Here is a 22,220-nt window from a genome sequence, read left to right as displayed (position 1 = left end):
ATGAGTGAGGAGTGAGGACGACGATCTTGCTTTGGAGTTGGAGAAGAAGAAGGGAGAGAAAGGGGGGAGAGAGTAATGTAGGTGTTAAACAATTTTGGGAACGGATTGGTGAGAGAACGAGAGAAGAGAAAGAAGGCAGTGAACAAGAGGTTGGGCGGGACCATAACCAAGGGTGGAGCCATGAAGGGACTAGAATGGTTTACCTTGACATCTTTTTCACACATAAACAATGAGAGTTCTCCCTTTAATTGCTAAAGATTTTTCAAGGTATTAGAGCCCTAACAAAAATCTTTTCCATATTCCTTTAATGGGTTCGATTTGAGGTTGGTGGCTACTAATGCGATTAACCAGCGTCACAGTCAATTTTGAGAGACTAAGGTGATCAAAAAGGGAGAGAGAGGAAGTAGGCAAGATAGCTGGTTTTCATTTTTATTTTTTATTTAATTCCTTGAAGTCTTTTAATACTGTTACTTTTGCTTTGTTTTTCCTTCCTTTTTTTTTTATTTTTATTTTTTTATCTATTCCCCTCCTCATTCCTTTCCTCTTCCACTAAAGGGACTGTTATTTTGAATTTGAGTCATGATAATACGGGGTTGAGCTGAGGAAGAGGATGACAAGAACAACGTCATACTAAACCCAAATGATGGTGGTTTGTAGTTAGGACACGGCATATCCTTATTTTTCTTAAATCAGAAGAGCGTTTTAGGCGAAATTTTTGGCCCCTCCTGAGTCAAATTCTAGCTCCGTCACTGACCATAACATTCGATCTTTCTACCATACTATCGTATCTCATAGAATAAGATTGATTCTAGTCCGCAGATTCCATTTAAGACGCAAAGTAAATTGCTTTAACCAAAATAGTTACGTCCAAGTATGTTCCATAATCGTTGACGAATGATGAGTTTGCCATCATTTCTCCACTCTATTTAAATGCATTACTCTCTACTTTCTGTTTTTGGGCTACAAAAATGCTCAAGGTCTCTGCTTGACCCGATACCATACCAAGAATCAAAGCATGGTCAAGTGATCAAGTACTATTCCGGCTTTTGAAGGTTCAGCGGTACCCAGAGCCACTCATTAAAAGTTGATATCTTCTTTGAATCTCATTGTATGAAATCGAACGATTAAAAAATTAGAACCTTTTAAATTAAATTATGCAGTTCTCATTAACTTATTTCACTCACTCACCTCACACAAAACAAAAACTCGAATCTCGGTCTCTTAAACGGTCTAGATACCTCGATTTTTGGCCTCCATACAGTGAAATTTGAAAAGGATTTCAATACACTAATTAAATGCGTCGCTCTCTACTTTCCGTTTTTAATCCCTCAATAGGATTTTAAAAAACCATCCAAAACCCAATCTCGGCCGTCCAAAATACGCAATCAAAACAAAGTCATCAAAATCAACGGCTTAAAATTAATCTCAGTCTGATAGAATCAGATTCACATAAAAGCAAGAATCTCTTTTGAATCTCTCTCCTCTCTCTCAGGCCCATAGTAACAAAAAGTCATTGTTATTATAATTATTCCGTCCTTTTTTCATCATATCATCATTATTATTATTGTACACTTCGTCAAGCACACTCTTCTCTTTCTTTCTCCTCTTTGTCAAAGCAGCGCCCCTTCCTTAGATCCGTTACGATCTACGAGGTCCATCCATGGCTTCCAAACGGATCTTGAAGGAGCTTAAAGATCTCCAGAAAGACCCCCCGACCTCTTGCAGCGCAGGTACAATACCCCCCCTTCTTCGACCCCTGTTCTTATTTACCTTTTTTTGTTTAGTTTTGCCGTTTTCTTTCATTTTTCATCGTCCTCAGCCTGTTTCGAAGCTCGATCTACGAATTTTAATCGTTTTGGGTGTATGGGTTTTTTGTAAAATGGTAGATTCTGACATGGGTTGTTCTTATTTTGTTGCGTGCTTGTTCGCTTGTTTGGTTTTGTGTTTGATGTAGCTCAAGTTAATTTTTGTAGAAAGAATTTTAGGTTTTGTGGAAATTATGTGATAGATTGCTAATTCGTGGACTAGCTACAGTGTTTTTGTTATTGAGGCATTGAAATATTGGATCTTTGAGGCATGTTTTTTTAATTTGTTTTGATTCAAATGCAATTTTCTGCTAACGTTTTGTGAATGAAATATTGGATCTCTTTTTTCATCACGGGGTTGGGAGACATTTTGGATTTATAAATTTTTGTGATAGAACGATGTTGAATTCTTGTGAATGTTCAGTGTTGTGTTGTGCTTACAGAAATTTGAGTTGAGCTCTATGGAGGGAATTTGCATCCGGTAGCAAATATGTCATGGTTTATGATCATTGATTTTATACCAAGTTGTTGCCTAATCGAAACAGAATCAAAGATAAACACGTTTAAAAAAAAAAGTTTATTTTCTTCTAAACTTTACTAAACTGTGGAAGTAATAAGTAAATTTTGTCCTCAAAATTTGTACTTCCATCATTTTGATTTCTAGTTGCTCAAGAAGGCATGCATTGAACTTTGTGGTGATAAATTTATGTGTAGAATGCATTTTAAAAATGGTTACTTGTGTTCGATGTCAGGGCCTGTTGCTGAGGACATGTTCCATTGGCAAGCAACGATAATGGGTCCCCCAGATAGTCCTTATGCAGGGGGTGTCTTTCTAGTTACCATCCATTTCCCTCCCGATTATCCATTCAAACCACCTAAGGTATGACATCAATTTAATTTTCATTGTAGAAGTTGTTAGTTTACTTAATAGAAATTGTATTATGGTTAACTGCTGTTCTCTACCCCACCCGCTTTTTTGCAGTCCGTTTGGTTTTGGTTTGGGGTAGTATTCAGGAAATAGGCATTGTCGGGAGATCCAATAGATGGTGCGGTTTTATAGTCACAATGCTATAGATACTTTTCTGAAAATTTCTGATCTTTTCAAGATAATATTGGTGTTTTGTTATTATTCTCTTATTCATTAGTCTGTCCAATGTATAGAAAATGTAACCAACTTTATTAAATTACTGATATTAAGAACAATAAGAGGCTGAGTAAGTTTGGAAACCGTAGCTGGTGTATAGGTGAGTTTTTAAATGGATGACAACAAATGTACAGACATAGGCATGGTTACCTCTGAGAACAACCACTAGATCAAGTGGCGGTTTTCTACTGTAGTTTTTTGGGAGTTCTTTACTGTGCCTTAAACGGTTGGGTATGATTTAGTCATCCAACAATTTTTAATGTTTGTCTGTTTGATTCTGGCATGATACAAACCGGAGAGAAGTTGATGCTCTTTGATAGGGAGGAAAATTGTTGTTTGCTTTGGTTGTTGGTCATGATCAATTCTTTGTCCTGTTTAACTCTTACGCTCTTCGATTTTCTTCCACTTATATGATATGCGTTATTAAACTACTTAATAGTATGATTATGTGTTTAAACATTCTTGATGCTGTAAGTATATAGGGCCAGGCCTTAGGCGCTCAAGTCAAACATATTGGCTTGGGTCTTGGACTCAGTCAGGAGCCTTAGTCCTAGGTCTGAGCCATCAACCATTGTATCAGCAGGTTCAGTTCAGTGTATGATTTGGGGCTCAGCTGGTCATGGCCTGCGAATAAATGTTTGAACCTTGCTGGCACATCGGTTCTTGGATGAATTGACCCATTTTGACGAATTATCAATAGTATATTGTGTTGAATTGTCTCCAATGCTTTTCCTCAAAAGTTCTATAAACGTCTAGATGAATTTTAATTTGTTAATATTCTTTCACCAAATTGTTTTTGTAGGTTGCCTTTAGGACTAAGGTCTTTCATCCAAATATCAACAGCAATGGAAGTATCTGCCTTGACATTTTGAAAGAGCAGTGGAGCCCGGCTCTCACCATATCTAAGGTTCTGCTCTCTTAGTGACCACGTTGTGATTTAATAACTGAATCTGTTTTCAATTTCCCTATTCAATATAAACTAGAGATGGGATGGTGATTACAATGAATGAGTGCACTGTGGATGGCTGTCATTTGTTAATAAATGGTTGCTTTGCACCCTTTTCACTCTTTCATATCTGCCGGTTTTTAAGTGGGTGGGAAAGGTTCTTGTTTCCTATTTCAGGTGTTGCTATCCATCTGTTCCCTGTTGACGGACCCAAACCCAGATGATCCCTTGGTGCCAGAAATTGCTCATATGTACAAGACAGACAGGTCAAAGTACGAGACAACCGCAAGGAGCTGGACCCAGAAGTATGCTATGGGCTAGTGTGCTTTGTCGCGAGGGCATGTAGGAGACTGGTTTGTATTCCTTCTTGTTATGTATAAAAGAAGTGTGGTTCGTACTTTTGTGATAGACACTGAAGAATAGATCTACATGTACACCCCTCATAAGTCATGTTAATGTTTTAGGTGGTTTAATGGATATTTATCCTAGCAACTATATGTGAAAACCAAAGTTTTTCGTGACATTGCTCGTGATGATTTGATGAATGATGGTATGTTTACCCTAATGCCTGCACTACTGTACTAGTTTCGGGGCAGTTGTATATGGCATCACCGTGCGGCTAGCATAACGTGGTAATTGTGAAACAAGGCCGTATACAATTTGCCCCATCTTGGAAATTATTGAGGGTTTAGGATTATTCTGAGATCACAATCATCAGTGTTATAGTGTTTGACTAGCTGCAGTGATTTTTTGTTGTATTTTGACTAGCCACGTGGATATTAAAAATAAAAATTTAAACATAAAAAAATAATTAAAAATAATTGAGAAAAAAAGGGTGTCGTCTTCCTCAAACCACCGCCCCCCTCCTCTCCTCTGCACCCACCTAACCCTCATCTCCTCTTTGATTCCCCACACCGGTTCACAGGTAACGGACACTATCGTTGTCGATACAGTGTTGGAATTGTTCAATGAGGGGAATAGCTCATTGTGGAGGAGAGGATTCAGGAGGCCTAGTATGGACGGCGACGAGCTCATAAACCTCTTGCACCGCTTAGATCCGGTCAAGGTCAAGCTCAATGGGCTCGAGAATGAAGTCAGAGATGCAAATACGGCTCCATCTGCAACTTTTCTCCAAATTTGTGGTCGATTTTATCGAGATTTGCCGTCAAATCTGGTAGGTGGGGCACGCTCCTTCGAGCTCACGGGGTCGTCAAAGAGGATGAGGGTTGAGTGGGTGGAGTCGAAGAGGGAGGGGGAATGATGGGTGTGCAGATGTTGGGTAGGTGCAAAGGAGAGAAGGGAGGGGGTTTGAGTAAGAAGACACCCTTTTTATTTTTTATTTTTTTAATGTTTAACTTTTAAATTTTTTTTAATATCCATGTGTGACTCATATTGACATGTGATGCCTAGTCATTGTCTACGTGAGCGCCACATCACCAGTTAACGACTGATTTAACAACCTTGATGGATGTGTGAAAGTGTCCCAAAATTATGACTTCAGGTAGCACTCTTGACACACCCCGATCGAGATCAGGGCATGTTGGCCGTCACGTGGAAGTGACGCAGCCAAGTGCACAGTGCAGAAGCTAATAATATAATAATAAAATAATATGAATAATTAAAATTTGTCTTAACACAAGGTAGCAACATACATGTGTAAGCAAAGTGTGAAAACAAAGTTCAGAGCACGAAGACCTAATGCAGTCCGGGAGAAAACGACACGACAAAAGTACACCCGAAGGTGGTCCTCCACTGGTGACAGTCTGTTAGATATGCCGTAGAAATCCTCAGGGAAGCTACCAAACGTGCTAGCCAACTAGAACCTAGAGGGGCGCAAAACAAAAGCGTGAGTGGGCAAAAACAAAGCTTTTCAAAAACCATTTCAAAACAAGTTATAACCCCTCGTCGTAAAACCTGTATACTTCCCAGAAACATAATATACATATATATAAATATAATCGTGCTCGGAAAATGTGCCATGCCAGATGCCTCGTAATAAACGCAAGTGCCCAGGAAATATCGAAATCAAAGCTATGTAAACTGTCAGCCGGAGTCACCTAACGTGACCTGTACGGCTGAATCTAGAGCTCAAATCTCCATCTCACTAACTATACCTGCACACGAGTCGGAACCACCTAAAGTGGTCTGTACGACAGGCCTGGGTGTAATCTAAGTACGCTCAAGTGCTACGATCACGTGAAGGCTGGGCGAATAATCGCGGGTCACCTACGAGTCGGAACCACCTAAAGTGGTATGTATGACAGGACTGTGCACCTAACTTGAATCCAAGACGAGCGTATGGTGTGGGAGGTGAACATCACGTGAAGGACTGTGCCCTACTCTGGGCGAGAGCACTAACACCGGGGGTGCAGGTTATGAGCTCTCTATGTATCCAGAATCACTACTGAATGTAAATATAAAACATACCCACCTGGCACTTACCCGTACGTCCGCAGCGCCAACAAACTATATATATATATATATATATATATATATATATATGCTACTAATAATGCATAACCAACGATAAATACAATGCATGGCATAAAGACGTATAAATGTTTTAATTCATTTTCTGGGAAAAACATGAGTATATAGGTATATACGGAAAACCAAAAGCCCACTCATTGGTATGTAGAAGGGTCGTAACCCCTTGCCTCGAGTGACCACGCTCGTCCTCAGGATAGGTCTCACCTATATGCGAAATAACTACAAAACTTTAATTTTAAAGCACATAACCAACCTTAAGAAATAACTTCTCATACAATGCTCAAATGGGGTGTATGAATACACCAACGTGATCTACTCAACCTCAGGAACATCCCTATATTTTTAGAAAAAAATTTCACCGTCGCACGCGCCCCCACGCGCCGGCCAAGGCACGACCATACGCGCAGGCATGTGCCTGGCACGCTGACGGCGTCAGTTAACGCCATCAGGAATATTCCGTTAACTTTAACGGATTCCGTTAACGCCGTTAGGAATATTCCGTCAGAACTGACGAAATATTCCGTCGTCTTCTTCGGCGAGGCTCCGGCGTCGGAAAATTGGGATATTTTCAAATCGTGATATCTTCTTCGTTTTTCAACCAAATTTCACAAAATTGGTACCAAAATGAAGTTTACAACAAGAGGAACAAGTTCATACCACTTTCAAGTGCTAAAATCCACGAAATCTCGGCTGGAAAACTCCACCAATTACGGCCAACCTCGAAACTCACTATCTCGACGTCCAAAACCTTCAAACGAACCACCCTGAGCCTCCTAAGGACCTCACCAAGCTTCCTACAAGCTTGAAATTCCCAAAAACATAAGAATTTACGTGTGCATGAACAGTGACAAAATCGGGGTATCTCGAGTTCGACATGAAAACGAAGGTATCCTTACCTGAAGTGGATATGGTTGGACTCCTACGGACCTCACGAGCATGGATATGTACTTTGTTTCTTCGATCTGTGAAGATTTGATGGGTTTTGGAGTGTGTCCGTACAAATGGAGGGAAAATGGGAAGGGAAATGGCACGGGACAGGTAGCAGGGCAGGGAAAGGGTGAAGAAAATGTATGGGGAAGTGTGTGTGGTCCACAACCAGCCACACCAAGCTCAAAACAACCATACAACGTAAAATCACACTAGGGGCAAAATCGTCTTTTCACGCGCACGTTTTAAAAATTCCGGAACAGGCTGTCACAACTCTGGAATGAAAAAAACTTCATGTATTAAATGTTGAAAACTAAGAAACTTTAAGATAATAAATTGAGATTAATCCTTAGATTTATATATATTTTTGTGTAGTTTTTTTTTTTTTTTTTTTTTTTTTTCATGTGATACTTTTGTAGATTTCATAAATTTTTATTGACTATTTGAAACTTCATGAAATTCACACTTTTTCAATGCTAGGCTTCTATTGATCTTTCAGAGTTTAATGCTATACTTTTTCAATGCTAGGCTTCTATTGATCTTTCAGAGTTTAATGCTATACTTTTTCAATGTTAGACTTCGACAAAATTTGGTTTAGAATTTTGATTTCCTTAGAGAGTAAAATACCCAAGTTTTAAACAGTACCTTATAAAAATAATTGAAATAAAATCCAATAATTTTTGGAAAAAAAAAAAAGTCTCTCCCTAATTCTCCATCCCTCCTCTGTGCATAACCATCTGTTAATCCCAACGTCACTATCTCCCAAGGTCGCCAGCCTCACATCCATTTTTGAATCCTTTTGTTCTTAAAATCCCAGGAATCAATCAAATACCAAATCCATGACAACCCAAAAGAATTTATTCACGGCTGAGGGTCCAAAGTTTATAAAATTTAAGAGTCTGTTTAGTACTATACTTTAATTCAATTTTTTACAATTGAATAAATGAAGTTCTTGTGATAAAAAAGTCTACCGAAGCAGAGTCCTGATGGAACCGTTCTTGCACGGCATCTCCTTGAATATTCCTCTTGTCCTTTAATGGCCAAAACTTTATCTCCACCCAGTCTCGGCCCTTTTACTTCAACTAGGATTCTGGATTTGATCCCATTATAAAACTCATTCGTCTTTATCCAAATACGCAGACATTTTGATACTTAGAATGCTTCATATTTATCCAAGGCTTAATCTCTTGGTAATTTCAACTCGTGCAGGATTTGACCGAGCCTTCTAACCAATCAAGAGACCTTTCTTGATAAGGACTTTGTTGTGATAACCTTATTTGTGGGCTGGAAGCCCATTGGCCCGGACGATGTCCATTGGGCTGAGGTTTGCAATTCTTAGATCGGTCTTCATTGACTAAATTGTCATTTTAGGCCCAAACATTGCCCTCTCGCTTCTGGAACCTTCGATCATGAACTCTTGGTTGGAAGGTTTTTAAGAAGCGAATATATATATATATATATAATTTTTTTTTTTTTTGTTTTGCTGCCCACTAACTTGAATTAAATGCCTCGATCTCAATTTATACGCCACTTTTGTTTCGACTGTCAAACATTTTTCATTTTTCATTAAATGCCTATATCACCCCTCCATGCTTAGTCGCCCTTCCCTTTCGGACAACAGAGCCATCGGAAGGTCTCTTCCTGAGATACCCAACCCAATATCAGCTGTCAGCCTTCAAATCAGATTGAAATACTTGATGACATGGGATTTTTTTTTTTTGGCTTAAATATTAAGATGGTCTGTGTTTTACCCATCCGACCGATTTGGTCTCAATTACCGTTAAAAATTTACACACATGTTTCAAATTGATAAAAAGAGTAAAATTAAGAAGAAGAAAAAACTATAAAAGAAGTTAAAAATACTGAAAAAGAAAATGATAAAAATTCAACAACAATAAAATTGAAACCTGCCGGGCTCCTACTTTTACCCTAATCCTAGCCACCACCGTTTATCAAATCCATCCAAAGAAAACACTCCACCCACCATGAATTGCCCTTAAGCACCCATGCTATCTTTCTCTGGAAAAATTTCACATTTCCCACCTGCCATCGAATTTCGGGTCATTTCTCTAGCGATACCTCAACATTGCGTTGCTCTCCACCTTTCGCTCCCCTGTTCTAGCATTGACCACGTATGACCCCAATATGTGTCATCTCTGGATCCACCACCTTCGTAGCATCGGTTTGCACCACATTTCCTCCTTTGTGGATCTCCTTTCCCCACTGTATGTTTGTGGTTGGAGATGTTGCCTTGAGTTTTTAATCTGAACTTCTTTTTTTATGTTTATGTATCTTTTTTTTTTTTTTTTTAAAATTTTACATTGAGCTTTTCATGTTTCTTAAATAAATAGAGTGTTTAGTAATTTAAAATGAAATATTTAGCCGTAAATTAGAATTGACCAAATTGACTAACATTTATTTCTTTTTTTGGTTCATGGTTTGATATTTTGGTGTCCTAGGTGTAGAGGAACCACACCAAGCTCCAATTGCATCATAGGAATTTAAAAAATGGTTCTTTAAAGGGAGTTTTAATAAAAAGCCCACGGTATTGTTCACTTTAACGAAAAACCACATTTTTACACTAAAAAGTTAATCCTGATACTATTCACTTTAACCTTTATTTTGTCTTTGTCATTAAAACTCAAAGCTTTCAAACCATTTTCATTATTTTTCCTTTCTTTAAACCACAAGGACCGAAATAGCCAAATTAAAAACATTACCACTGGTCTCTCAACTAATCAAAATGTGTAGCTATGGTCTCTCAACTAAAAATTCATTACCATTGGTTCCTCAACTTTAATCCAACTGGAGAAATGATCTTTCAGCTTTAACCCAATTGGAGCAATAGTCCCTCAGCTTTAACCCAATTGGAGTAATGGTCTCTCAACTTTAACCCAATTATAGTAATGGTCATTCCAACATAACTCATTTTGACAAAATTCTGACGAAGTTGACAAAAATGACCATAGCTACATGTTTTGATAAGTTGAGGGACCCCAATTGTGGCAATGGTCATTCCAACATAATTCATTTTGACAAAATTTGGATGAAGTTGACGAAAATGACCATAACTACATATTTGATGAGTTGAGGGACCAATGTTAATGTATTTTTTAATTGAGGGACTATTGCTCCAATTTGATTAAAGTTGAGGGACCATTGCTACAATTTGATTTTCACTTAATTCAAGAAAAGACACTCTATTGTGACTTATTCAACAAGGATAATATTAGAGAGACCGAGTTTTTAAATCAAATGATGTGTTACCAATAAGAAACAAGCACGTTAATCGATACTTAATTAATAATCTATAATCACATCACTTAGTTTGTACAATTGGTTTAAAAAATTTGGTCTCCCTAACATTACCCGTTTAACAATACATTTATATAAAAGAAAACTAATGAAAATGGCTTGAAAATTTTGAGTTTTAATGATAAGGACAAAATAAAGGGTAAAGTGAATAGTACCATGATTGATTTTTTAGTGTAAAAATGTGGTTTTTCGTTAAAATGAACAGTACCGTGGATTTTTCGTTAAAACTCTCTTTATATAAAGAGTGGTGCTATCCACACACTTATTTTTACTTTTCATACATCTTAATTTACAATCGTGAAATTGAATGAATTGAATTTTTTTTTCAATGAAAGAAATTAATAAAAATACGTGAAAGGTAAAAATAAATGTATGAATAAAGCTGTACAATACAAGGAATGTAGAATAGCAGATGCTTGGTCCCCAAGAAAAGAAAACTATGGGTTGCTATATCCGGTTAACTAAATATAGCAACCTCAAAATACTTTCTAGGAGATATTAATTCAAATAATCTCAAATTCTCCCAAAGGAAAAAGAAACAACATAGGCTTCTCTCACATATTTTCCGTCATTTTATAGGTCAAATATTTATTTTTTTGCTATATTGGAAATGATTCATATGATTGATATACACATTTTTTAGTGTTTCAGTTACACCATCACGTATTACTTTATTTATATCAAGATATATGTATTTATCTATTAATACTATACTTTATGATCATTTGAATACCAACATATCATTCACTCATATCGTAATGTACATGAGCGGTTTGACGACTATATTCAAGAAAATACACCAAAATAAACAAAAAATACTCCAACTACGATATTCATTGATTTGAATTGAAATACGTACAAACAAACAATGAAAATAGAGTGCAAACAATAAGCCTCGGTAAAAACTTTGACGGAAACTTCTACTGGTTCGAGGAAAAGAGCAAATCTTATTAGGAAGGAATTCTATCAAAAAAAAAAAAAAGAAAAGAAAAAAGAGAAGCAAATCTTCAGTCTGAACTGGTAAGATAAAAACATTCTTAATACTTATCTAACAAGCATACTATAATAAAGGGAAAAACACGAAAATGTTGGAGATGAAATTTTTAATTTTGACGGGAAAACAAATGGTACATCATGTGTTTTTTGTATAAATAGTGAAATTTTTTATTTGTTAAGTTATTAACTTTTTAACACACATATCTCATCATTTATATAGCGACACATAATGTACCATCTTGTATAACGGTCACAAAAAAAAAAAATCTCTTCCCATGTATAACCGATCCTTGTAAGTTTGACTCCTCTGCTCCCTCCTCTCTCTCTGAACTCTCTCTCTCTCTCTCTCTCTCTAAAAACTCTCATATTTATTCCTGGCTGTTACTGTCTTTTAATGCTCCATCAGTTCAGTTTCATTTTCCTCCGCCGTTAACATTTGCCCTCCAAATTTCTCACCTTCTTCTTCCTCCCACCATTCATCTCAGTATTTTGTTGTTTAGCCTGTAAGCTACAACCATGGATGGGCCCAAGCAACGCACGCAGAGTCGTACGGTCACAAACAAACTCGTCAAGACGCTCACCACCCACTTCCGCGAATCCAATGCCGGCCGAGCCCCCAAAATCGTACGGATTTTCGTCACCGACGACAACGCCACAGACTCTTCCGGCGACGAAGAAGAACCCTCGCCAAGCCGGAAACACCGGGTTCTCGTGAAGCGCGTCATCAACGAGGTCAGAATCGAGGACTCTTCTTCGCAAACGATGCTCCTTCCTAAACCGAAGGCTCGGAGGTGCAGACCGGTGGAGGAGAGTAACGAGGTTTCGCCGAACGGGAAGAAATACCGAGGCGTACGGCGGAGGCCGTGGGGGAAATGGGCTGCGGAGATCCGAGACCCGCATCGTGGAGTCCGGGTCTGGCTCGGAACATTCGAGACGGCGGAGGAGGCCGGTATGGCTTACGATAGGGCTGCCATTGCGTTTAAAGGACCTCTGGCTTTGACCAATTTCCTCAAGCCTCCCGAAAATGCCATTCCGGATAACTCGGACGTGGACTGCAACCAAATCTCTCAGTCTCCGCACAACTCGGATTGCAATCACTGTGTGTGGTCGCCGACGTCTGTTCTCAGTGGCCGAGATGCTGAAATCGTCTGGAAACCGGTTGTTGGGGTTTCGGAGCGACAAAATTTCGGGGCTGTTGATACGGACTTTTGGTTGAAAGATTGCTTCGAACCGCCGATATGTTTCGACGAAATGAGAGTCGTACCCGAAACGTTGTTAAAAGATGAGGATTTCTCCGATTTATCGCTCGATTTCCGGTCGTGTAATTGGGATGACGTGGAGGATTACTTTCAAGGTGCTTATGAGTTAAAATGATCATCATCGAAAGTGGCCTTGTGGATTTTGAATAATGCTTCAAAAGATTTTGAGTGCAAAAAGTGGTTGAGAACTTGAGAGTTTGCGATATAGTAATTAGTTTATATAAATTAAACTAAATTATTAGTATTTATTATTATTACTACTAATTGATGACTTTGTAAATTCGTTTGTATAAGGTTAAGGTATTGGTATTGATTTTGATCCTAAATTTTTGGATGTTTTTTCATGAAGTGACATACTTTTATTATATTACTGTTAAAATCTACTATTTTCTATCTGTTCATACTTTGAATGTTGTTGCAATTCAAAATTCTAATCTTTCATACTTACCACTTGATCATTTGCGCAATTCAAATGAAGACGCTACATACTTACCGTTTGAGTGTTTGTGTAGTTCAAATGAAGATGTTTCCTACTTACCCTTTGAATGTTGATGCAATTCAAATTAAGACGCTTGAGTTCACATCTTTATCTCATCGAGGTTTGAGTTTCCAACTCATCTCATACTGAATTTTAACTGCTAAAGCAACTCAAGTTCAACACTTACGTTTCTGTATTTTGTTTTGGTCATCAAATCCCAACTTGACAATGTGATTTGAAGTTTTTGTGATTTGTTTTAAAACTAATAATAAAAATGTTTAGTGCAAGTGATTTAACAGTGATTGAAATGAAACATAGTTCCACGGCAGCATTAGGTCATTGACCCAAATGGGGTTCTCTGTCTCTGGAAGACAACAAACGGAAAGAGTGAACAGACTGTAAAAATCAATGGTGTGAACTGAGAAGTGTGATCGATGTTGTTGCTCCAAACCTAGAAAATCATTTAGTTATTTGATTTTAATAGTAAGCCTACAAGTCTAATACTAGAAACCTTGGAAATGGTGAAACAATAGGGGATGATCTGCCTTAGTACTGATACAGGATATCACGTGACAGTATACTCATACAGTATAAGTTTGTTCTCGATATATAAACATAACACTAGGGGATTTGCTCTTCCAGAAAGATCCCAGACAATGTCAGTTTGGTCTTTGGTGAAATCCCCGGCATGCTTCTTGAATCTCCGGCCAACCGAAGCTGTCCGTTATATCTTTTCGTGGTCAAAATTTGCACAAAAGCCACGGATTTGTTGGTAAATTTGAACATTTAAGACCTTTGTTGTGGAATACGATGTTTCAAGGTTCATGTGGGCATCGGACCCACACTTCCAACTCGTAAGTGCAATGCCCTCTTCCGTGACTAATGACTACTCTCTCAAATTTTGGTCAATAGATATTCTGACAAAACATGTATTTTGGGTCCCCCGTGTACTCTTTTTTGTCCAGAGCGTAATAGCCATTAGGTCGAGGTTTGATTACCTTTACCCAATATTGATTGGCATTTGGCAATCTCTTCACAAAAGATAAACTTATATGCAAGATCTTCTTCGGCGGTCAAACCATCACGAGCGTTACAGTCTACTCATAATATCATAAAATATAAAAGGAAATTTTATTTGGATTCAGTTATCTTATCTCTACATACAACTAACAAGTTTTATTTACCAAACTTCCAAGTTTACCCTTAAATAAATAAGAATAAGAAAAGAAAAGAAAATAAACGTTGGTGTTTTTTATCTCTACACCACATAACTCCAAAACTGGCACACTAGTACACTCCTTCATTATTTCTTGCAAAACCCACCCAAATAACAACAAAAATTCTCTCGAGTTCATCAACGAGTCAGCTTACTGGAAACCTTTATCAGCCCTCATTTATAATTTCAGCGTAGGTTTTCAGTTGATATGTTTACTTGTTTGAACCATTATCTGGGAGTTGGCTACTTGCATAAATTATTAAAACTAACAAGTTAGCTTGCTAGAAACCCTTGTTCCTATTTCTTCTAAATAGACACTGACATGGAAGCTTTTTTCTCATATTGTAGGAATTTGTTTCTTGTCCAACGAATTGGTAAGAAGTTTTCTTTGCTGAAATTATAAATGAGGGTCGCTAAGGGTTTCATGCAACAAGGGTTTTTAGCAAGCTTACTTGTTGATGAACTCAAAAGACTATTTTGTTGTCATTTGCGTGTGTTTCGCAGGAAATAATGGAGGAGTGCAGATGTATGCCATTTTTTTGAGTTATTGGGTGTAGAGATAAAAACACCAATGCTTATATACTTTATTTTCTTTATTTTCTTATTCTTATTTATTTAAGGGCAAACTTGAAAGGTTAGTAGAGAAATTTTTTTAATTTGGTGTAGAGATAGGATAGTTGGGTCCAAATAAAATTTCTCAAATATAAACTCAATTGTTGTAAACAGTGGGTATGTTTGCCCACATGTATACAGTAAAGATTCATATGCTAAATAGTGAAGTTTTTGTAAGTTTTCAAAGTAGTTACTCTATAAATAGAGCACTACAAGTGTTTAAAATAGATGATACAAAAGCAATAAGAAAAGAAAGATAAGTTAGAATATTTTCAGTATCTAAGTTAGAATATTTTCAGTATCTAAGTTAGAATATTTTCAGTATCCTCTTTTTTCTCTCTAATCTGCAATCATTTTGTGTAATATTTTGCAACAACCTCGCTCTTATCCCTAGCAAAGGTTATTTCTTTAACTTTTGCCTATTTATAACACGTTATCAGCACGACTCTCTAACCCTAAAACATTTTCTCATTTCTCTTCGCTGAAAGAAAAAAAAAAAGTTTCCTCTAAGGTTTTTACTGTTCCTCTTCTTCCTTTGCCTTAATTGCTGGATATACCCTCGCGAAGAACGGTTTGCACCATGTTTACTTCTAGTTCTCAACCTAACAGTTATTTATATTTTTGATTTCTTGTTTGGTGTAACTCTTGACTACTAACCCAATGTTTATTTATGCAATCCAAAATGGTGCGGTATCATCGCCTATCTTGGACTGCAGATTTAATTTTACTGCAAATTTTAGGTGGAGCGGTATAATCGCCCACCCTATCCTGCATATTTAAATTTGCCTTTTATTTAATTTTATTGCAATTTTAGGTGGTGTGGAATAATCACCCACCTTACTCTGCATATTTAATTTTATTGCAATTTTAGGTGGTGTGGAATAATCACCCTTTTTGCTCTGCATATTTAAATTTTATCACAATTTTAGGTGGTGCAGTATAATCGTCTACCTTGCTCTGCATATTTAATTTTCCTGCTGTTTAAAGTGGTGTGGAATAATCGCCCATCATATATTTGTTTAGATGAGAATGGTGCGGTACAATCACCTGTCTCATTAATCATGTAAATCTCGAGCCTGAAGTTTCGAGTACTTATCATTTTGGCCTGAAGATCAAAATTTGTAAGAACCAGAAGTTCTAACAATATATTCTTCCAAAATACATATTATTGCAAGTTCTTACACACCTCATTTTTCTTTCAGAAAAGAAAATGACGAACTTGGCAAAGCTTGATTTTGTTGCCCTGGATATTACTGGAAAAAACTACCTTACCTAGGTAATGGATGCCAAGATCCATCTGAAGGCAGGAAATCTTGCGGATACCATCAAGGAGGATACCAGTACAACCTCTCAAGATTGAGCGAAGGCCATGATCTTTATCCGTCGCCATCTTGATGAGGGACTGAAGAGTGAGTACCTCACAGTTGAAAATCCATTAACCTTCTGGAAGGCACTGAAAAATATATATAATAACCAGAAAACGGTGATTCTTCCAAGGGTTCATTATGAGTGGGCTCACCTAAGGATCCATGATTTCAAGACGATGGTTGAATACAATTCTGCAATGTTCAAAATTAGTTCCCAGTTGAAGCTCTGTGGAGAAACAATAACTGAGGAAGATATGTTGGAAAATACTTTCATCACATTTCATGCCTCCAACGTGCTCTTGCAGTAACAATATAGAGAAAGAGGCTTTACTGAGTACAACCAGCTGATACCTGTACTCCATGTAGCTGAGCAAAACAATGAGCTTTTGATGAAGAATCATCAGTCCTGGCTTACCGGATATGCACCATTCCCAGAAGTGAATGCTGCTTCCCTTGAAAAGAATACCACATCTTCTCGTGGCAATAATTACAAACGAGGACATGGCCACAAGCGGGGCCGGTGGAATGGGAAAGGCAAGAACCATGGCGTCCAGTTGAACAACCAGGTTCCAAGGCATAATACAGGCCCGAGCTTTAAGAATGCAAATCGTCAGAAAGGCAAAGCTCATATGAACACTCCTAGACATCCTGAAGGAGTTTGCCATAGGTGTGGTGGCAATGGGCACTGGGCGTGTACTTGTCGTACCCCAAAACATCTGGTGGATCTGTATCAAGCCTTCCTTAAGAAGAAGGGTGTTGAGACCAATTTTCTCGACCAGGCTAAACCAATGAAAATACCTAATCCAGTGTCCAATTTATCAGGATAGTTGAACACAACACACCTGGATGTTTTAGACTTTATTATTGAAAGAGGAAATGAAGTTTATGGGTCTGATTAAATCATTTATGTTTAATGCACTCTTGTTATTTGTACTTGTGGTTTAATGCTCACATTTTCAATTCAATAAAAGTAGTATTCCAATATGAATAAACTGCTTTTTAACTGTAATTTCTTTACTCAGAGAACATGGATAAAAATTATGGTTATTCTCAAAACAAGAGCAATGGAGGAGATTTTTGTCCTGCAGATTGCACAACCACGCATTCCATACTTCGAAATCGAAAGTATTTCTCGAACTTGGTACTTGCAAAAGTAAAGGTAACAATAATATCAGGGCAATCAGATGTAATTGAAGGCTCAGGAAAAGCCCATATTATGTTACCAAATGGAACAATATCGTTTATACAGAATGCGTTGTACATTACTCAATTTACTCGAAATTTGTTGAGTTTTAAAGACATACGTCTAAATGGATACCACATTGAAACGAAAAGTGCAGAAAATGTGGAATATTTGTGCATTATCTCTAATGATACCCAGAAGCGTATATTGAAGAAGTTGCATAGTTTATCGAGTGGATTGTATTATACATACATAAAGACAATTGAGGTACATACTGTTATGAACCAGAAGTTCATGGATTCAAAAGTTTACATGCTTTGGCATGACCGTCTGGGTCATCCAGGATCCACCATGATGTGTAGGATCATTACCAACTCTAATGGACATCCATTATTGAGCAGACACATTACTACCTCAAATGATATCCCTTGCAAGGCTTGTTCCCAAGGGAAGTTGGTAACTAGACCATCACAACTAAAGGTTGATGCTGAATCCCCATCAGTTTTGCAAAGAATTCAAGGGGATATCTATGGGCCTATTCAACCACCTTGTGGACCATTTCGATATTTTATGGTTTTGATTGATGCATCTACCCGATGGTCACATGTTTGCCTATTGTCTACCCGAAATGTAGCTTTTGCGAGACTTCTTGCTCAAATAATTAAGTTGCGAGCACAATTTCCAGATCATCCTATTAAGTCAATCTGACTTGATAACGCTGGTGAATTTACGTCTCAAACCTTTGATGATTACTATATGACACTGGGCATTGATGTTGAACACCATGTTCCTTATGTCCATACTCAAAATGGCTTAGCAGAGGCATTTATCAAGCAGCTTCAATTAATAGCTCGTACTCTGCTCATGAAAACGAAATTACAAGTCTTTGCATGAGGATATGCCATCTTACATGCTGCATCATTGGTTAGATTGAGACCCATAGCCAACCACCAATACTCATCAACATAACTCATGTTTGGATATCAGCCAAACATTTCACATTTACAAGTTTTTGGTTGTGTTGTTTATGTGCCTGTTGCACCGCCACAACGTACTAAAATAGGACCTTAGCGTAAACTGGGAATTTATGTGGGTTTTGATTCACCATCTATCATTAGATATTTGGAACCCTTGATATGTGATATGTTTACAGCTCATTTTGCTGATTATCATTTTGATGAGACAATCTTCCCGTCGTTAGGGGGAGAAAAAACCGTTCCAGAAGAACGGCAAGAGCTGACATAGGTTGTTCCCACCTTGTCTCATCTTGATCCGCAAAGCATTCAATGTGAAAATGAAGTGAAAATGATCGTTCATCTTCAAAGTATTGCTAATCAAATGCCAAATGCATTTAATGATGCTTCGAAAGTGACAAAGTCACATATATCAGCTGCAATTGCACCTGCAAGAATTGATGTCCCTGTTGGACAAAATAAAGTGGCAGCGAATGATTCATCTAGTACACGCCTAAAGCGTGGTAGACCCCTAGGTTCAAAAGATTCAGCCCCTCGAAAAAGAAAGATGAGGGCACAGTTGAACCCAAATGAAATCATTCAGGAAAAAAAAAATGAATGATAAATCCACAATTCATAATTCTGTACTTCCAGAAAAAGAAAATGTCCTTGATGAGACATCTATCCCTGAAGAGACAGAAGTACATGAAAGCAAAGAAATATCCATAAATTATGCATGTACTAATGAATTGTGGGATCGAAATGAAATAATCATCGACGACATGTTTGCATTTGCAATAGCCACCGAAATTATATTAAGCGATGACATTGAGCCGTGCTCTGTTGAAGAATGCAAACAGAGACAAGATTGGCCTAAGTGGAAAGATGCAATCCAAGCATAATTAAATTCCTTGGAAAGGCGAAGTGTTTTTGGATCGGTAGTCCAAACCCCGCCTGGTGTAAACCCTGTGGGTTACAAATAGGTATTCACAAGGAAATGCAACAAGAAAAACGAGATTGCAAGATATAAAGCACGACTCGTTGCACCAGGTTTTTCACAAAGACCTAGAATTGATTATGAAGATACATACTCTCTTGTAATGGACGCAATTACGTTCCGTTACTTAATAAGTTTGGTGGTTTCAGAAAAACTTGACATGCGACTTATGGATGTCATCACCGCGTATCTATATGGAGAATTATATACTGACATATATATGAAAGTCCCAGAAGACTTAAGTTGCCTGAAGCAACTAACAAACCACGAGGTATGTTTTCAATCAAATTAAGGTGATCATTATATGGGCTAAAACAATTTGATTAAAAAAGGATATACCAACGATGTCATCTACCCTTGTGTGTTCATTAAGAAATCAAATACTGGATTTACTATAGTGATAGTATATGTCGATGATATGAAACTCGTTGGAACCCCTGAATAGCTCAATAAAACTGTTGAATATCTGAAAAGTGAATTTGAAATGAAAGACCTTGGGAAAACGAAATATTGTCTCGGCCTGTAGATCGAGCATTGTGTTAATGGAATTTTGGTCCATCAATCAGCTTACATTGAAAAAATACTGAAACAATTTGGCATGGACAAGGCTTATCCACTTAGCACCCCATGGTCATTCCTTTTTTGGACATTGAGAAAGATCCATTCCGTCCAAAGGAAGATGATGAACTGGTCCTTGGTCCAGAAGTACTATATTTGAGTGGAATAGGTGCTTTATTATATTTTGCACAATGTACTAGACCAGATATAGCTTTTTAAGTCAACTTGTTAGCAAGGTATAGCTCTGCTCCAACAATTCGTCATTGGAAGGGAATCAAAGGTGTATTGCCAAACCTTCGTGGAACAACAGACATGAGTCTCTTCTACTCAGAGAAATCCACAAATGACTAGATTCTTGTTGGGTATGCAGATGCTGGTTTCCTCTCTGATCCACTCAAAGCCCACTTACAAAATGGATATGTGTTCACTAATGGAGATACTGCAATTTCATGGTGATCAACAAAACAAACATTAGTTGCTACATCTTCCAATCACTCGGAAATAATTGCTTTACATGAAGTAAGTCGTGAATGTTCTTGGTTAAGATCAATGATCCATCACATCCGGAATTCATTTGGTCTACCTTTAAAGACAGACAATCCAACTATCATCCATGAAGATAATGCAGCTTGTGTTGCCTAAATGAAGGAAGGATTCATCAAGGGCAATAAAACTAAACATATATCTCCAAGATTTTTCGGTGCACATGAGCTTCAGAAGGCCAAAGTGATTGAGGTTAGACAAATCCGTTCCAATGTAAATTTGGTAGACTTGTTCACCAAATCTCTACCAAAGTGCACATTTCAGAAGTTAGTGCAGGGAATCGGATTACGTCGGCTTACAAATTTGAAGAATGCGGAATCAGGGGGAGATACAATTCAGGGGGAGCATCCATAATACATGCATGTTGTACTCTTTTTCCTTCGATTAGGATTTTTCCCATTGGATTTTTCCTATCAAGGTTTTAACGAGGCAACATAAGCATGCTCAACATCATATTAACAAACCTGGTAAAGTTGTACTCTTTTTCCTTCGCTATGGTTTTTTCCCACTGGGTTTTTCCAAACAAGGTTTTAATGAGGCAACTGATGTTGATATGTGGGCGTCCAAGGGGGAGTGCTTTAAATAGTGGGTATGTTTGCCTTCATGTATACAATAAAGATTCATATGCTAAATAGTGAAGTTTTTGTAAGTTTTCAAAGTAGTTGCTTTATAAATAGAGCACTACGAGTGTTCAAAATAGATGATACAAAAGTGATAGGAGCATATTTATGCTACTTAGTTATGTTGTTTCCTTGCATTTAGTTAGTTAATTACTACTTATTATAGTCTTTTAAGCTATTTTCGTATGTTTATAGGTCCTAATGGCAAAAGGAGCAAGAAAGTGCATTTTGAAGCTATTTGGAGCAGTTTTGGGCATGGATTGGATATCTTAACTATGGAGCAAAGTGGATGGACGAAATTGAAGTCAAGAGAGGCTAGGAAAGGCTACAAATTTGGAGAAAGAAGTTCAAATGCAAAGAAGATAAGGAAATAGCAAGAAATAAGGAACCTTATCCAACCTTATCTTACCTTATCTTAACCAACCTTATCCAAATCAGTTTGTGCCATAATTCTAGCTATTTAAAAGAGATTAGATGTATATTTAAACACATAGAACAGATTCTAGAAGCCTTATTCCTTTGTATGCCGCATAGACACCATTCCTTCAAAGTTTAGGAGTTGTAGTTCATATCCTACACCTATGCCATGTGTTCTTGTCCCTTTAAGTCCAGGAATCTGCCCTAAATACTCTTTCTAGAACACCCTATCTATTCCTACAAAGGTGCCGTACCCCTTATACCTTCTAGAAGTCCAATTTCTGCCACAAAACATATTGTTTCTAGAATCCCTACAAAAGTGGCGCCTCTCCCTCTTCTAGAAGCTCTAGAATCTGCAATCGTTTTCCCACTCTTCCTTGGTCTTTGTCGTGGA

At 37.6% G+C, this 22,220-nt stretch overlaps 3 protein-coding genes across 3 annotated transcripts; all 3 read left to right on the top strand.

Moving 5' to 3' along the window:
* Positions 1–1,571: 1,571 nt before the first annotated feature.
* LOC103942580 (ubiquitin-conjugating enzyme E2-17 kDa) lies at positions 1,572–4,418 on the top strand. The gene is made up of 4 exons (XM_009352762.3): positions 1,572–1,730; positions 2,558–2,685; positions 3,752–3,856; positions 4,073–4,418. Exons 1-4 carry the CDS (start codon positions 1,661–1,663, stop codon positions 4,214–4,216), a joined length of 447 nt encoding a protein of 148 aa, XP_009351037.1. The 5' UTR covers positions 1,572–1,660; the 3' UTR covers positions 4,217–4,418.
* A 7,531-nt stretch (positions 4,419–11,949) lies between these two features.
* On the top strand, positions 11,950–13,223 carry LOC103941718 (ethylene-responsive transcription factor ERF069-like). The gene has a single exon (XM_009351914.2). The coding sequence runs from the start codon at positions 12,140–12,142 to the stop codon at positions 12,995–12,997; it is 858 nt and encodes a 285-aa protein (XP_009350189.2). The 5' UTR covers positions 11,950–12,139; the 3' UTR covers positions 12,998–13,223.
* Positions 13,224–16,467: 3,244 nt separating this feature from the next.
* Positions 16,468–17,382, top strand: LOC125468816. The gene is made up of 2 exons (XM_048565272.1): positions 16,468–16,528; positions 16,922–17,382. The coding sequence occupies exons 1-2, from the start codon at positions 16,468–16,470 to the stop codon at positions 17,380–17,382; spliced, it is 522 nt and encodes a 173-aa protein (XP_048421229.1).
* Positions 17,383–22,220: the final 4,838 nt, after the last annotated feature.

Source organism: the organism of the source record quoted next, unplaced genomic scaffold, assembly GCF_019419815.1.
Source record: "Pyrus x bretschneideri cultivar Hongxiangsu unplaced genomic scaffold, Pyrus_bretschneideri_v1 Contig4, whole genome shotgun sequence".
NCBI lineage: Eukaryota > Viridiplantae > Streptophyta > Magnoliopsida > Rosales > Rosaceae > Pyrus > Pyrus x bretschneideri.
Note: the sequence above shows the minus strand (reverse complement) of the source record. Positions and strands in the feature narration are given on the sequence as shown.

Excerpts from the sequence above, each read along its gene's own strand:
- LOC103942580 (XM_009352762.3), top strand. The coding sequence starts at position 1,661 with ATGGCTTCCAAACGGATCTTGAAGGAGCTTAAAGATCTCCAGAAAGAC. Across the intron at positions 2,686-3,751 it reads ATCCATTCAAACCACCTAAG|GTTGCCTTTAGGACTAAGGT; the intron begins GTATGACATCAA and ends TTGTTTTTGTAG. Across the intron at positions 3,857-4,072 it reads CGGCTCTCACCATATCTAAG|GTGTTGCTATCCATCTGTTC; the intron begins GTTCTGCTCTCT and ends TTCCTATTTCAG.
- LOC103941718 (XM_009351914.2), top strand. The coding sequence starts at position 12,140 with ATGGATGGGCCCAAGCAACGCACGCAGAGTCGTACGGTCACAAACAAA.
- LOC125468816 (XM_048565272.1), top strand. The coding sequence starts at position 16,468 with ATGGATGCCAAGATCCATCTGAAGGCAGGAAATCTTGCGGATACCATC. Across the intron at positions 16,529-16,921 it reads TACCATCAAGGAGGATACCA|CTGAGCAAAACAATGAGCTT; the intron begins GTACAACCTCTC and ends TACTCCATGTAG.